Source organism: Lepidochelys olivacea, assembly GCF_965140295.1.
Source record: "Lepidochelys olivacea isolate rLepOli2 genome assembly, chromosome: 11".
NCBI classification, from domain to species: domain Eukaryota; kingdom Metazoa; phylum Chordata; order Testudines; family Cheloniidae; genus Lepidochelys; species Lepidochelys olivacea.
Window position 1 is genome coordinate 7,911,096 of NC_140421.1, and position 17,626 is coordinate 7,928,721.

Consider the following 17,626-nt stretch of genomic DNA (forward strand, 5'->3'; position numbering starts at 1 on the left):
GGTCCTTTTCTGCAGAACCGCTGCTTGGCCAGTTGGTCCCCAGCCTGTAGCTGTGCATGGGATTCTTCCTTCCTAAGTGCAGGATTCTGCACTTGTCCTTGTTGAACCTCATCAGATGATTAAACTTGCGGCTTCCTCTCTGATATGCAGTATCTGGGGTGGGCTGAGCACCTCTGAGACAAGTATATGATGCTGGAGAAGTTATTTTTGTAGTGTGTTAAGCTAATTGGACAACCACAACTTGGATTCATGGGGCAAAAGCAGAAGAATTGGATTGTTTAGTGTGAAAGATGCTCCATGGCTATGAGAACGGAGGGGTTCTTCAGATGAGATTTATTTATTTTTTGCTTACAGCTTTAAGAAAATCTCTGTGAAGTGATTATGTAAGTGATGCCATTTGGAGCTGTGCTGCTGTTTCTAGACTCCCACATGTTCTGGGTTGAATCTGGAATGTCAGTGCTTTAGGTGAGCACAAGAGACTTTATTGCATTACGAATAATTTATATGTGCAAAGTAATTCATGGATTGGAACGGTCTAAACTCACTCGCTGACTGTCAAAACCATAATATCTGCCAAACCACAGATTATAATGAAAGTGTTAACAGATACATATCAAAAGCAGTGAGATGTGGCAAATGATTTGAACAACTCTGCTTGAAGCACACAGTATGGATTTAAGAGGAGCGGTGGTGACTTAGGATTTCTACTCTTGGGGTTTTTTTCTTTTTTTCATAGTGTATCTCTTTACTAAAATTGTAGCCCCTACAAATCAGACCTATCATGAATATTTCTAAAGTGTATTAATCTTCTACTTCTATCGTCTGAAAAGGTCTGGGATTTCCCTCCCAATGCAGAGCGTGACGCAGCTGACAGGGCAGCTGGGCCAGACTGAGCTGCTCGCATCGGGGACCTCCAGCAGCCAGAGCCCCTCCCCTGCCCCCCCCCCAGCCTCAGCACTCTGGGGGGGCACAGCAGCATGTCTGGCAGCGGCTCCACGCGGAGCCAGACACCTTGCTTTAAGCAGCACGGTAAGGGGGCCGGGGAGCTGGAGAAGGGGCATGGGATCCCGGGGGGCAGTCAGGGGACAGGGAACAGGAGGGTTGGATGGGTTAGGTGTTCCCTGGGGGGGGGGCTCTCAGGTGGCAGGGGTGTGGAGAGGGGTCGGGGCAGTCAGGGAGCAGAGGGGTTACATGGGTCAGGGGTTCTGGGGGGGCAGTCAGGGGACAGGGAGCAGTTGGATAGGCATGGGAGTCCTGGGGATCTGTCAGGTGTCGGGGGTGTGGATAGGGGTCAGGGCAGTCAGGGGACAGGTAGGGGGTGGGGTCCTAGGGGGAGAGTTAGGGTGGGAGGTTCTTAGGAGGGGCAGTCGGGGACAAGAAGAAGAGAGGCTTAGATAGGGGGTGAGGTCCCAGGGGGCAGTTAGGGGTAGGGGTCCTGGGAGGGAGCAATCAGGGAACAAGGAGCAGGGGGCGTTGGATGGGTTGGGGATTCTGCAGGGGGCAGTCAGGGGGTGGGAAGTGGGAGGGAGTGGCTAGGGGGTGGGGCTACCTCTCCCCCCCACCCCCCTGTGGAGTGTCTTTTTTTTTTTTTTTTTTTGAAAGTTCAAATATGGTAACCCTAATCCCAGAATATGGGGAAACTACCATGTCCTAAAGTCAATATTTGAATTATAGATAGATGGATTCTGCCTAACTTCAAAGCTACTCACCAGTTGTGTGTTTTACAAAGTTTAGGGACAATTCTGCCCCCTGTTCAAACTCTCCCACTGCCCGGCAGCCCAAGGTGTGGGGGAGGAGGGCTGTAAAAGAACTGAGAGGATCACAGCCTAGGAATCTGCACTGCGGGACAGAAGCTAAGATATACCTCTCAGCCACACCACAGGTCACAACCTCCTCAATACCCACCATCTCAGTGCTCTTACGAGCAGCAGCGTAAGAGGACCAGGGCTCAAAAGCGGAAGCAGTCCACACCTGAATCCACAACCTATCAGACTGCCTCTTCTAAGCACTCTTGACAGGTTGATCGAGGGCCTGAACAATTACACCTTGCAACATCAGCTGCCATCTACACACCTGTCATGTCCCTTCAGCAGTCAACTGACCTTCTTTCACAAAAGTTAGAATATCACCTCTGACAGATGGATCCTGGAGATTATTTTGAAGAGTTAAGCCATTCAATTCATGTCTCTCCCCCATTCCAACCCTCCTTCCCCAACTCCCTTCAGGCAAGAGTGAAGGGGGATTTGATAGCAGCCTTCAACTACCTGAAGGGGGGTTCCAAAGAGGATGGAACTAGGCTGTTCTCAGTGGTGGCAGATGACAGGACAAGGAGCAGTGGTCTCAAGTTGCAGTGGGGGAGGTCTGGGTTGGATATTAGGAAACACTATTTCACTAGGAGGGTGGTGAAGCACTGGAATGGGTTACCTAAGGAGGTGGTGGAATCTCCATCCTTAATGGGTTTTAAGGCCCGGCTTGATAAAGCCCTGGCTGGGATGATTTCGTGGGTGTTGGTCCTGCTTTGAGCAGGTCTCTTCCAACCCTAATATTCTATGATTCGATGATCACCTTGGTTCAGGAGCTTTGTATGCTTGACATAAGCGGCCTTATGCAGCCCTTCCTTGTAGCCCCTGGTGTAGGGGGAGGGAAGAGAGCAGCATTACATATAGTGCTACAGGAAATCTAGGCAGCTCTGCAGCCGGTAGGCAGCCCTGGGAAGTTTAAACAAAGTAGAGAGTGAGGAGAATGCAGAACAAGTCAGTGGGATTGTACAAAAAGGGATAGGGTGAAAAATTCTTTGTGTGTGTGGTGTAGGTGCTTCTACCCACAATCTCCCTTTAAGATAGACAGCAGCATTCACTGTGGCTAGAAAGTATGTGGTGTTGAATCAGCCTTAGAGAAAATGTGTACCAACAGGTTGAAGGTTTTGGAACTAGTTTCGCAATCGCCCTCCCCCACCACCCAAAAAATCCAACTGCCTCACAAAAGCTTAGACTCCACATGGTTCACCCATCTCTAATATGCACTCCTCATCCAAGGGGGAAGTGAGCACTGTGCTGTGCAACTGCTGTTAACTCTGCGCCTGTGAAAGAGTGCAAAATCGCTGTGAAAATGGCCCGTGTCACTCCCTAAACTGTACAGCAGTGATTCTGCAGAGGTGTAAAAGGCAGTTCAGTTCAGTTAGATACTTTGAGTATGTGGAGCAGGAGTGCAAAGTCAAATGCACCATTAAGATGCAAGGGGAGGGCATTTGGGGTAAAACAGGCTTGTGTCCTTACTGTGACTCTTTATCCTGTGTTGTGAAACCTGCCCAAAGTGGACACAGATCCCAGTCAAGTCCCTCCTGAGCACTACACAATATCTGTGAGACCACACAACAGAGGGCCACTGAGGAGCTGAACGATGATAGGTAAACAGTGCAGTCCAAGTCAAATCCAGCAGGTCCTGCCACAGGTCACTTTGGTAGGAACATCTCTCCAGCTGGGGATGTAGCCAGGGGAAAAGGAAGGCCGGGTCAGGGGGTGTTGACAGCCCATCCTGGGAAGGTATCTATTGTTCTGGATAATAAACATGCAATTTAAATATTTTTGTAAAACAAGGTGCGTTTATCCACTCCTCACTGGGATCTGTGAATTCTGCACCCCCAACAGCTCAGTCACCTCTGTCTCTGCTCTTCAACTCCCTGAAGAGCTGGCTAACACCAGTTAAGTTCTTCCACACACATCCTTTGCAACCTTGGCTGTTGCCCTCTTATGAGTCAGTCACTGGCTTGATTCTGTCGCTGCTGGTTGCACCCTGTTGACTGCAAAAAGCTGGTTTGGATTTACACCCTCCCTGGCTATAATTCGACCAGTCTGCCCCAGATTCACACCTCGGTCGCGGGACAGCCGCAGAGGAAAGGCCAATGGAGGCAAAAGCTTTGATGTTCTGCATGGCACTGCAAAAGACTGAGGGTTAAATCCTGGCTCCATTGATGTTAATAGCAAAACTGCCATTGATGTGAGTGGGGCTAGGATTTAATCTACAGCCTTTAGCATACACTTACATATAACAAAGTCTCTGTGGTATTTGGGAATTATATAAATGTAAAATGGGGGAGACTGGAAGGTCCGCATGACAAGTACACCCTCAGCTGCACGTAGGCAGTTGGCATGCACCTTTGGTTGCTAGCTACTGTTATTCAGAATGGCATGGGTGCCATTTTCAGGTACTGACCTGGCACTTTTGGCCTCCAAAGGCTTTCGCTCGCAATGAAACCTCAGAAGGGCTAAAATGATCCTGGTTTGGGGTTTTGCTCAGTTTTTGAGATCTGTGTTGAGTCATTCAATGTCTAACAAGAAAAAGGCTCATTTTGCTAGCCCTAGTGATGCTTATCGCTTCATGCAACTGGAGGGCCTGATTTTGAAGTCCAATGGAAAGACTCCCATTGACTTAAAATTTAGTTTTCGATCAGGGCCTAAAGGAGCAAATACCTCTGCATTTTGTCAAGGTCTGCTGTCTTGTGAGGTGAATGGACTCTTGTCTCTTCACGTACGCCTTAGGTGGGGGAAGGGGGAGCTGAAGTGGAGACCAGGGATATGGGGTAATATACAGTACCTGCACTTCTGGCAGGAAAAAGCATATTTATGCAAAGGAACACCTGTCGGATGTATATGGGCAGAGTCTGTCACTAGGACCCATCTGAAACACCACTCCCTGCTCCATCTCCTTCCTCCTCCACCCCTTCCATGGGAAATTAGAACTCCAGCACCTACAGTATTCCTTGCAAGACCTTCTCATCCCCTCTTCATCTCCATCTAAGATACTCACTCTCCCCGCAGCTGTTAAACCCTTTCACCTCATCTTCCAGATGTGCAGGTTATCGAGGTTTGCCTCAGATCCGCATCTGTCTGCATAGGTGTCCACTATCCTAGAGCCATCGCGGGCCTGGCCACTGCTTCCTGCAGCTCCCATTGGCCAGGAACAGCGTACCGCGGCCACTGGGAGCTGCGAGCAACCGTACCTGTAGATGCTCAGGTAAACAAAGCGTCTTGCGGCCTGCCAGGGGTTCATCCTGAACAAGCCGCGAACCAAGTTTGGGAACCCCTGCTTTAGAGTCTCCTGGATTTATTTAGAAGACTAGATGAAGTAACCAACAGTGGTGGATTTCAGGGGGTTTATTGGCACGTCAGTGAGCTCCGATGTGTAAGCGGGAAGTTGCCCATTTCCAGGGATTGTACTTAACAGGAAGGGCAGTCATTGGAATTCCAAGGCATTTCCTCCTGTGCAGATTTGTTCTTTCTATTATCTCTGTATGGGCAGGGCCAGCGAACATCTCAGATATCTGATTTCTTTCTACAGCATGTTTAGTTCAGCTTCAGTATTTCCATGATAACATAATACAGGCATCTCTGGCTTCAGTGGTAAAGAATTTAAGAGCAAAACAGGGCTTTCTGTCATCCCTTTACAGCTCTAATAAGGCTTTTGATCAGAAATAAATTAGTGAGGGAAGGGATTTTCCATGTTTTAGCTAAATGCACAAGGAGTGAGGGGAATTAAGGGTAAGAGAGATCCATTTTCCTCAAACCCTTGTCTGCTGTAATGTGCAAGGAATTTTTCCTTTCATCTCTGATGCAGAGTTCAGAACAACTTCCAGTAGAAACAATCCCAAATAAGAAATCATTTAGTTATAACAAAGACCAAGTTTATGCCGAGACAGTGCGTGTTTAGCTTTTGGTTTAGCCCTCCAGTGCCACCAGCTACATTTCTAGAAAGCTGCTGGCTTTTTTTTTTAATTATAAAGATGAGCCAAAGTTGTGACTTAGTTGCCTAAAAATGTGGGCCTGTTTTCTCCCCAATGTCTGGAAAGGTCTGCCTAGACTCAGATTTCCTTTTGCATTTTGAGAAGAACTACAGCTCAAAGAGAAAAGTGCTGAAGATGAAAGACGCTGTGCTTGAGGGAAGAGTAATATCAGTTGACGCTTGTCAGTAAGGTGACTGATACTTGCTGCTCTGCGTTGGACATGTGCCAGAAGACACCCTCTTTTAAGTAAATGTATCTGAGCATTCAGATCCAGTTTGGCCAAGAGAGATGCAGCCATTTGTTACAGCTCAGTGCTGCAGGAGGGGCTCCAGCTGCCTGTTGTCACTTAAGAATTTGCAGTGGAAAGAGGGGAGACAGAGAGAGAAACGCCTACTCGAGTAATTTTCAGTGACGTGGGGGGGGGGTTTATTCAGGCTATAATTTTGTGTTTCCTGAAATAACTACTAAGTGCTCATCAAGCAGCAGCTGCCTTTTGTGTGAATCTCAAGTGCATTACACCCCTGGTGAGTCTTCTCTTACAGTAAATCTGAGAGGTGTTGTGATCTTTTGTTCAACCTGAGGTAGAAAGGTCTCACTGGCACAGAAAGTGAGTGGGGTTCTGTCTCCTGGAGCCAGGGCATAAAACTCTCAGCCCTATATGAGGACATGAAAGGGCAGGCCACTTCCTCAGGGAGCGATAGGCCTAGGAGCTGTGGTTCCACCCAAACAATTGTGTTTTGAATTCAGCTCAAGGTTTTAAATCTGTTCCACTGAAGACCTTTATTGATGGGAGATAATTTTACTTTTAAAGCCTGATTGGCTCCTGTTGGGGGAGACCTTTAAATTAATAAAAGCCATGAGAGGTACATCCAGATTCTGCTTTGGTCCCTGCTCCAAAAGGAAATGCCTGCAGTTCACGTGCCTGATCTTGCCAGGAACTGAGCTCCATCAAGTCCCATGGAAGCCAATGGGAGTTAAGGGCATTCAGTGCCTGACAGGATATTCTCAATGAGAAATCTACAAGCCTTAATCTTCACTCTGATGCTGAAGGCCTTCAGCAGCTCTACTTCTGGAGGAGGTCTGATATCAGCTGCCTGCACCAGTAATCACTTCTAACACCTCTTTCAGCATTTTTAGCATTGAAGGGCTCCACCTTTTCCTCTATATCTGTGTGTGAATCTTTGTTGGGGCACTGGTTGAGCAGCAAACCCAAAGTAAAAGTGAAACCCAGTTCTCAGAGCCATCTGTTAACTGCCCTAATTTTGTAACTACCTGTTGGTAGTTACTTCACATGTATCTGAAGAGGCAAACAGACCCACAAGATTTAAACTGACAAAAAGTTAGTTCTTGGAGTCTGCCTAATCTTGACTGGCCTAACTCTCACAACATTGCTTCTCCTGTGCTCTGTAGTCTACACTGGCTCCCAGTTCCTTTTTGGGTATGATTCAAAGTGTTGGTTGCGATCTTTAAAGACCCAAATAGTTGAGTCCCTGGTTGTCCTCTCCTCATATGTCAAGCGGTGACTGCTACATCTGGTGAAAATAATCTCAAGTGCTTCAGCTAACAGCATAGAACAGGAGGTGATGTGCCGGTGCAAAGGCATCCCAAATTTTGGAATTTACTTTCTCCTCGATCCAACACAGCCAGAGTTCTGGCCTTTGGGACGTGCTGCGAAGCTTGCCCGTTAGAGTTCTGTGAAGTGTTTCGTTAAGCAGTTGGTGTGGGTGAGCTGTGGGCAGGGGAAGAGTTATTAGTCATGGTGTCTGGAGGAGTTGGCAGGGCTTTGCTGTTGATATTGGTCCAATTTGGAGCTGGGGAGGAATGTCTGTTTATTGAAATTGTGCACCAAGAGCATGTGACAACAGCTTTCTACAAATCAAAGTAAGTCAATAGTAAATAAATTCCTTGGCCACAGGCAGCTCAATCTCAATTCCTATAAAAACACAAAGAGATTTACCGATAGCATCCAGCTATAAGCCCAACTCAAACACCCTGCTGCTGCTGCGCTGCTCAAGCAATGAGTTCCCTGCTGTGGGTGTCATTTCAGCGAGAAGCTGAAGGAAGGAAGTGAGCTGGTTGGACACCATGGAGACCAGCTGCAGGTTTCCCAAGGTTTCATAACTTGATTAAGCAATTCCGACATTGCATGTTGCCATGGATACTGTAAATTCATTGTCATGCAGAGCTTCTCTGTCCTAAGTCTGGATCTTTAATTGCAGTAACTTTAACAGCAAGACAAGGGGCTTGGTTTTGACCTTGACTTGAGATGCCAACTCTGAAACCAGAATCCGAGCTAAGGTATACAAGTGTTATTGAAGTTAACGCAGCAAGTATCTGGACTAAATTCTCAGTTAGTGTAAACAGCAGTAGCTCTGTTGAACTCTGTAGCACCATGAGTTAAACCAGCTCAGGTTGTGAGCCACTTGTGCAGAGCAGCAGGTTTCACAATAATAACAGGAGTTGTACAATGTGTGTCTGACTTGTAGCATTGTCCCATGAGGGTTCGGTGACAAGCTGTCGGAGCGTGTCGGTTTAATCGTCTCTCTCCTTTTGTTTGTTTGTTTTTTCTCTTTCAGCTTATGTATGACAGAGATTTTCTTCTGTGCTTAGGGCTTGTCTTCACATGCACTGGTGCAGCTTTAGTGAAGATGCTACTACACCAATGGGAGAGCTTCTCCCCTTGGCATAGTTAATCCACCTCCCCAACAAAAAGAAACTATGGTAGATAAACTGAGTTCCGTGCAGTTCCTTTTGCACGTATGTCTCAAGTAAGTCCTTAACCTGAGGTGCTTGTTGTGTTTGGACCTCAAAGACTCCATGGCACTGTTTATAAGCCAATTCTTTCTGTTCTTCATGCTGGTAGTGGCTGCCTTTCTGAGGTGGCATATTCATAGAAGGCAATATAGATCAACATTCCTGCATTGACTTAAACAGAGGTAGGCTGATTTACACCAGCTGGGGATCTGGCTTATTTGTAAAGTGCTTTTGGATCCCTTAGAATAAATGACTGTATTATAAGATAGTAAACTGAGTAGTGATAATCACATGCTGCTTTGAATTCAGACAGTAAAAAAAAGAATTCTCTGTCACACCAACTGCAGATTCTTTCTTCCTTGCAGTACCTCATATCTCCCCCTTCCTTCCCAGACTGTGCACTTTACCAAACACAAGTGAGTAAGTCACCCTGAATGTCGTGTATTTGACTGTAGTAACATGATCTGCTAATGTTCAACTTCTGTGCACCAGGGTGCACTTTCCAATGGGTATCAAGCTTTCTGGTTTAGGGTTTGATCTACTTGACTTTGTAGATGGTAAACTCTTCAGGACGGTACTGTAATTTTTGTTGTGTTTGTACATTGCTTAGCACAATGAGCCCTGATCCTGGCTTGATGCTCACCTTACAAATTAATAATAGTCTTGAGCATTGTTGAGTACAGAGTGTATATTTAATTCTCTCAGGCAGGCAGCTTGGGAGTTGGGGCAGTTTTAAGCACTGCAGCTGTTGCTCATTCTGCAGCTGAGCGAAGAATCAAGATGCTTCCATGCAGCTGGGACGTCTGCAAAGCCCTTGTTTAAGTGACCACATGTAGACGTTTGCTCTGAAACGACCCACAAAGAGTTTTGTTAGCCATGATGGTTGTGATCCTAGTGGAAGGGGTGTGCTATGACAGGAGCAGGCAAATTTTTTGACCCGAGGGCCACATCTGGCTATGGAAATTGTATGGCGGGCCATGAATGCTCATGAAATTGGGGATTGGAGTGTGAGAGAGAGTGAGGGCTCTGGCTGGGAGGGGTGTGGGCTCTGGGGTGGGGCCAGAAATGAGGAGTTCAGGGTGCAGGAGGAGGCTCCAGACTGAGGCAGGAGGTTGGGGTGTGGGGGAGGGGGAGTTCTGGGTGGGGGTGCAGGATGAGGGGTTGGGGGTGCAGGAGGGTACTCCGGGCTGGGACCGAGGGGTTTGGAGGGTGGGAGGGGAATCAGGGCAGGGGGTTGGGGGTGCAGGCTCCAGGTGGCGCTTACCTCAAGCAGCTCCCGGAAGCAGCAGCATGTCTTCTCCCCCCCCCCCCCCCCCAGCTCCTACGCAGAGGTGCAGCCAGGCAGGTCTGCATGCTGCCCCGTCCACAGGCGCCACCCCTGCAGCTCCCATTAGCCACAGTTCCCGGCCAATGGGAGCTGCAGAGGCAGCACGCAGAGCCCCCTGGCTGCCCCTACATGTAGAAGCCGGAGGGGGGAACACGCTGCTGCTTCCGGGAACCGTGCTGAGCCACAGCACGTGCAGAGCAGGACAAGCCCCGGATCCTGCTCCCTGGCTAGAGCACCGGAGCAGGGCAAGCCCTGGACCCTGCTCACCAGCAGGAACTTGAGGTCTGGATTAAAACGTCTGAAGGGCCGGATGCAGCCCCTGGGCTGTAGTTTGTCCACCCCTGTGCCATGAGGAACATTCTGTGCAAGTGACATGTAAGGCTTGAGCTCAGACTTTTAACGGAAGGCATGCTTATTTGGAAGCTGGGCTTTTCTATTGCATGTCTGTGTACACTGTAGGAAAATCAATAGAAATATTTAAGTAATTCTGCTGCCTTTTAGGTCCATTTTCATCCACAGTGGGCTGATATGATTTAAAAGATTTCTGTTGTTGGTTGGTCGCTCTGAACAAACTAATTTAATGTCTGAATTTTCAATTCAATTTTCTGCCACTTCTCTGTAAGGGGGATGGAGGTAGTGTAATTTACAAGCTGGTGTTGCCCCTCCCCCGAGATGTGGCTCAAGCCTTCTCTGTCTTGCTTGCTGTTTGTAGTGGCTTCTCCCCTGATCCTGGGTTGTTTTTTGTGATGTCTGGTGACTCCTCCCTGTGCCTATGCACACGGAGTGTTTTCTCGTGGGAAAGTGAATAATGCTGCTAACTAGCAAGGAGGATAAAATCCAGAACATGCAAAACAATAAAGTACACAGCACAAACTCCTGCAAAAGAAATGACACACCCCAATATAACAAGGAGGGGGGAGGACTTTATTGGGTGTAGGAAAATAGGATCTGGGGAGGGAAAGGGTTAAGGGTAACTTTTTTTTTTTTATAAATTTATAGACCTCAACAATTTTCTACCTCCTAACACTCTCAACTCTTCCCAACCCCCAGCTTCTTCCCTGGCAAATGACATACTGGGGATGAGGGCTGCAGCGCTGTGAACATTGGCCAGCTTAAGTCTCCACTCAGTATCTTCATCCCTGGATGGAGCAGGGTGCTCTCCGGGCTCCCTAGTCTGCGGTCCTGTGGAGGTTTCAGCTGGCTCTCAGTAGCTAGTGATGGTTGGAGCTTTGCTATTCCGGACGCCCGTCTGTGCAGGGTTGGAATTGCCTGACCCGTCCACTGGATCCTATTGTAGTGCAAAGACTCTCTTTGACCTGCAACAGAGTTAATCAGAAACTCCCTGAGCTGTTCTGCTTCTGTCTGAGCTCCCAAACTCAAAGCTCAAAACTAGCCTCTGCCTCCAAGTCAGGCCATCCCCTGTCACTGAGCAGCTGGGCAGCCCTGGCTCATCACTGGCCAAGCAAACTCTTGTTCATCTCACCCCATGCAGAAGCCTCCCTGTTGGCCTCAGCAGGAGTTTCTAGTCTATTCTGTGCCCGCCGCTGACTCAGTGCATGCTGGGAAATGGTGTCTGAGGGCTCTGGTAGCCATTATTGCTGTAGTCCCTTGGGTAGGACCCCTCTGAGGCTCAGTCCACAATTCCAGGAGTTGGCCAACTCCAGTTGGGGGATTACACTATTCAATGTTGCCAGTTTCTCACTAGTTCTTCTAATGTGCACAAGGGCTATAGTTGAAATTTACCCACTGGACTATTTATTAACATTGTACTTTCAAAAATATTTCATGGGGGTTAAGACTGGGATTTCTGAGGAAAATATTGAAGGGCTTAGTCCTGAAAAGCCACTGAAAATATAACTCTTATGTCTACCGAGAAATAGCTTGTGGTTTATGGTGAGGTCAGCAAGTTGCATGTGTTCATTCTCACTTGTGGCCTGCCTGCTACCAGATGAATGACAGCTTGGCTTTCAAACAGCTTGTCCAGAAACATTTAAGAGGACTAATATCTCCATGTATTGTGAAGCACCTGGAAAAGAGGTGAAATCCTGGCGCCGTTGAAGTCAATGGGAGTTTTGCCATTTACTTGAGTGGGGCCTGGTTTTCACCCAAGGTCTTTGCCCGTTGGGGTGTACAAGGAAAGGGTTTAGATGGCTTTTATGGGATTGCACTGGGTACAAAGGAAAGGAGGATTTGACCTGCAATATGCAAAAGCAAGCAGTTGCCTCAAAACCTTCAGCCAATCACATCACTCGTATGTGATGAGCTTGTGGTTAAGGCACTGGACCGAGATCCAGGAGATAAGGGTTCATTTTGCTGACTCTGACAAAGACTCTGTGTGTGCACACGCGCGCTCCTTAGGCAAGTCACTTAATCTTTTTATAGCTCAGATTCACATCTGTAAATTGGGGATAACACTGCCTTACCTTGCAGGAATGTTGTGAAGATAAATTCAGTAAGTTATCTGAGCATGTCACACAAACTTTGTGATGGATACCATATAAATACCTACATTACTCCCTTTTCCCCCCAATTCAGATGTTGCTGCTTGTTATAATGGACTGTCCAGTTATTATGGAGGAGTTTCTGCAATGACATTCTGAAAGTAGGGATGTTTCTCTAAATATCTAATTACCTATGACTGTTCATTAATACTGGCAGGTGTCCCCAGGTTTTCTCGTCTCAGCTCTGGTGAGACAGAACCACTTCTCTTTTTATCTTGCAATCCGTGTAGTCTCAGTGTCCCATTCCTATGGCAACAACACTGTAATATTTCTCCTCCTCTTATACTTGATGGCTTTCTCTTGAAAGAAAACAGTGAATCCAATTCTAGGAGTATGAGAGATTCCTAGTGTGTGATTCTGATGGAAGTTCAAGGAATTCAGCTCCTTACAAAACCTGGATCTGAATTTGTGTAACCTGAATTTATTCCCTCATTTACAGAAGTACTACAGGCTCAAGTCGTTCTCTATGGTGTATATTGTATGAAAAAAATCCCCATTTGGAAAATCTCATCTCAGCACTTAGCAGTGACCGTAATTGGGAATGAAATATCCAAACTTGTATTCTACTTCTCATCGGTTCAGTCGTTGTGTGATGATCAGAGAAGAGTAATGAGAACTGGATTCTGGAAAGCATTGGTTTATGTTCCCTCATGTCCAAAAAAAAATAAAAATAAAAAAAAACACCCCACACATGTCACAGCACAGTGGATCTTTTTGGTTGCATTGTTATGCTTTCTAGGCATGTAATTGCTGCTACATTTTGATTACAACTCTGAGGTCAGTATCCTACGTTCTGGAACAGTGGTTTTCAAACTTTTTTTCTGGGGACCCAGTTGAAGAAAATTGTTGATGCCCATGACTCAACAGAGCTGGGGGTGAGGGGTTTGGGGTGTGGGAGGGGCTCAGGGCTGGGGCAGAGGGTTGGGGTGTGGGGGTGAGGGCTGCGGGGTGGGGCTGGAAATGAGGGGTTCAGGCTGTGGGAGGAGGCTCTGGGATGGGGCAGGGGTTTGGGGTGCAGGAGGGGCTCTGGGTTTCGGGGGGCCTCTGGGCTGAGGTGGAGGGGATGAGGGCTCTGGGGTAGGGCCAGGGATGAGGGACTTGGGGTGCAGAAAGGGGTTGTGGGTTGCAGGGAGCTCAGGGCAGGGGATTGGTGTGCGGACTTACCTCCAGCGGCTCCCGGTCAGTGGTGCAGCCGGTGTGCAAGGCTGGCTTCCCACCTGTCCTGGCACTGTAGACCACGCTTGCCCTACTCTACCCCCACGTCCCCATGCGGAGCCAGTGCTCAGGACGAGACAGTGCGCAGAGCCCCATGGCCCCCCACCGAGAAATCAGACCCACTGCTGGCCGCTTCTGGGGTGCCGTGTGGTGTCGAAACAGTTAGGCACTAGCCTGCCTTAGCTGGGCAGCACTGCCGATGGGACTTTTAAATGTCCTGGTCAGTGGTGCTGACCAGAGCGATCCAGTGCCTGACATGCCACAACCCAGTACTGGGTCGTGACCCGAAGTTTGAAAACCGCTGTTCTAGAACCCCTGGAGCACCAGGAGCAGGGAAAGCTGCCACTGAAAAATTAGACAAAATTTATATCTAGCTGGGAGAGGAAGAGGGTGAGTGAGTGACTGGGAAAGAGTCGGATCTAGTGCTTCTAGCAGAGGATGGAGAGCAGGGACTCCAGAGTTTCATTCCTTGCTGTGCCTCTTATTAATGGTTCAAAGGCTGTCCGACAGAGGCTGCTCTGAACTTGTCCCCAGCGGAAGCCACCATTGGCATTTCATAGGAACCAATGGAACGAGATGCTTTCTGTGCCATATCCTGTATTGGACTGCTGAGCATGCTCTGCGTTCGGACATGCCAGTCATTTGCACACACTTTCCTTTTGTGTAGTCAGCAAAGGATTCTGGGGCTGCCTCTTATTCATTGTCCACCATGCAAAACATTTCCTCCTGCTCAGATCAAATATGGAGTGAGGGTCAATCCCTGTGGTCCTAGCTCCGTGTTAACTTGCTCAGCTAAATCTTCAACAGAAGGCAGTGGGAGTTTTTTTTGCATACGTAAGTACTGAATGAAAACAGAGCAAGGTTTCTGGGATTTGGCCCTGAGTAACTAAAAGCTGGAATATGCTATAAAGCACTTGCCTGAGTGGTGACCAGTGCAAAAATCTCTCCTTCCCAGTGGAGAGCTCTGACGAAGCCTGTACCCCTAATGGGTGTTTGCCCCCCACAGCCCCAGGGGAATGCAGCAGCTGTTCCACCCAGTCATATGTGCTCTCGTCTACTGCCAGACAACCTTGCTAGAACTAGGACTAGCTAGAAGCCGGCTATGTAGTCTCTAGAAAGCTGCTGGTTCTTTCCTCATGGCAGGCTGCTGCCTTGTGTTGTGGTAGCAATGCTCCTATGTGCATACACACAGAGTGTTAAAAGCAAAACATAAATACCCTTCCTGGAAGGTTGCAACATAACACTGTTTATTTCTTAGAATCTGGAAGAAATCTAACACAACCACCACCAAATACAGAGAGACTCATAGCGGGCTGCTACCGAAGAGCCGCAAGCCCTAACGCATTGCACCAGATTGGCTCTCTTGCGGACAGACTGCTGAGGCCCATTCCTTCAGAGCCCCCTAGCCTGCAAGAAGGACCAGGAAATCCTTTAGAATTGAAGGTGATAGCCTTCCTGACAGGGAACTTGAATCCTAGCATTGCTGCCCTGGATTCTTCTGTGCAAGCTATTCTAAACTTTATAGTGAGAGAGGACAAGCCTGCTAAGTGCCTTTTCATATGCCCGCTGAACCAGGATTTGAACTCTAACCTGCTGCATCATCCATCACACCCTATTATGGGTGTTTGCCTGGCGTTTAGCAGGCAAGGCCGAAACTAACTGCCTCTTAAATGTATGATGTATGTAATATGACACACTCAAGGATGTGCTGGCTCGGGATTCCTAATGGATTATGGTCACTGGTTCAAGTGTAACAAGAGTTGATAGGAACTGAAGAATCATTTGTAACTTAGCTGTTTTGACCTTATGTGCAGATGATTTCATTGTCTCAGGCTAGTTCCTAGCGGAGAGGGAGCTGTGGGTGGGAGCTTTGTGATACATTTTGGCACAAAGTGGCAGACTCTGTAGAAAGTGGAAAAGCCCAGATAAACCATGGAAACATGACCACCTTCCCTTCCATAGCAGTGGTCCATCTAGATCAAGACTTGCTGGTATATGGGGGAAGAGTTTGCAGTGCCACTGTGCTCTGCCGGTCCTGTCGCTGAAAGGACTTTGTCCTTCAGCGCTGTCCAGCCCGCACTGAAATCCTAATAAGAGCCCAGATTGTGAGTGGCTTCTTGGAAACCAATGGGGATGAACAAGCATCCCCCCTCCTGCTTCCCACAGTCCCTCGGAGTGGCTGCTTGCAATAGTGGTGCCTATGGAGTACAGAAACTGCTCACTCCTGCTCTTCTCCAAGATGTTGGAAAGGGAACAGGGAAGATGCAAGGTCATGGTCCCCTTTCTCCCTCAACCAGCTCAGAGTGAAGTTAATGGAAGGAATCCCAGCCATGGTGACTCATGGAAACCGGTATCCAGGTAGCGATCTTGTTGTTGCTAATGTACGGTATGAGTCAGTCTCTCTTTCTCCTCCAGGTCTGACCCCCTGGAAACATGGCTACGAGTGCTGTTCCAAGTGAAAACCTGCCCACATATAAACTGGTGGTGGTTGGGGATGGTGGCGTGGGGAAGAGCGCTCTCACCATTCAGTTCTTCCAGAAGATTTTTGTGCCAGACTATGACCCAACCATTGAAGATTCCTACCTGAAACACACAGAAATAGATGGCCAATGGGCAATTCTTGATGGTGAGTAACCTACTTCCACTCGGATCTGTCCATTCTGACAGTACTCAAGCACATCTGTGTACGGACATTTTCCATATCTTGTTGGGTTTACAAGCATCTTCTACTCCAATTTAGGCGATTTGTAATTATACTGCAAACCACCTTGTGAGCTATCTGTACACACTAGGCAACTGGCTTCTTGTAAAGCTACAGTACTCTGCTGTATCATTTCATGCAGGTTCATAAAAACCTATGCATTACCAGGGAAGTTTATATGGGGGGATGCACTATGTTTAATTGCCCACCAGGGCATCACAATGAAGAGAATTTACTATTTGCAAAATGATTTGTACAACAACTGATGTGGCACATAAATAGGGCAATCTTTCCCTTTCCATGGCCCCCAGTAATTCCTGATCACCTGCTATAAGCAATGCTTGGAAAAGCCTCTTGCCTCAGGTGTATCTGAGTGTGAAACTTGCCCTGGCAAGTGAGGGGACCTGAAATATGAACGTAGACTGAGATGCATCCGAGTCATCTGAAGCCATCCACATTAAGCAGAATGATAGTGCCCTTTGTTAAGCCGTCATTGCTATGAAATATCATTTGGGGTTAAATTGATTCCCTAAAGTGATGTCCTGCCTAAGACGTGTATGGTGTAATAATAGTAAGTGGATACCTGAGTGAGGACTGAAATTTTAAAATAAATATCCACTGCAGAAGACTTTATCCTCCAATAATTAAAGAACTCTGGTACCAACTGCATCCTATCATATGAGGGAATTGTTTCTGTGATGGGTTACATTTAAGTCCACCTTTTAACTAACCAGTCAGATGCCTGTGTGGTGGTGCTTGTAACTGAGGATAGATCACTTGTGCTTCTGTTTTTGTTCATGCAAGAAAAATAAACTGAATTTGCTAAAATTGCAACATACTTGTTTTTTAAAAGGGAAAATAGGTTGACTAGAAGCTCTAAGGGAAAGTGTTCACTGTCAGAAATCAAACTCTTAAGATGGTTTTATTTTCAACATACAATATCCAATATTAATGCATATGTATGCGTGTATACTTGTACTTGGACGATATAAATTGTGTCACACAAACTATAGTGAAGCACATGTGAAGGAAATTCACTCTTGCCACCCCTCCAGCATTTCAATGCAATCACTAAAAAGCAACTAAATCAGCCTGAAAATAGTATTGGTCAATTAATAGATGGAAATCGTGGAGTTATCAATAGTAATGCAGAAAAGTGTGAATCCTTCAATAAATATTGCTATATGTATTTGGGGGGAAGGGGGAAAGACGATGTAGTCATTTCATCTGGTGAGAATAACATTCTTTCCAGTTCACTAATATCTCAGGATGATATTAAATAGCGGCTATTAAAGACAGACATTTTTAAATCAGCAGGTCCAGATAACGTGCATCCAAGAGTCTGAAAA

General features: G+C 47.2%; 1 protein-coding gene across 3 annotated transcripts in view; it reads left to right on the forward strand.

Annotated features, from left to right (window-relative positions):
* MRAS (muscle RAS oncogene homolog) overlaps positions 1-17,626 on the forward strand; it is a 60,043-nt gene that overhangs the window by 13,489 nt on the left and 28,928 nt on the right. Inside the window, exons 1-2 of one of the 3 annotated variants that reach the window (XM_084643818.1) lie at positions 877-1,029; positions 15,992-16,202. The exons of 1 other annotated variant lie outside the window; for it this stretch is intronic. In XM_084643818.1, the coding sequence (XP_084499944.1) occupies positions 16,010-16,202 (193 nt within the window). In that variant the 5' untranslated portion in view covers positions 877-1,029; positions 15,992-16,009. Of the gene's footprint in view, positions 1-876; positions 1,030-15,991; positions 16,203-17,626 lie in introns of those variants that run through there. One more of the 3 variants, XM_084643817.1, reaches the window with a different exon arrangement.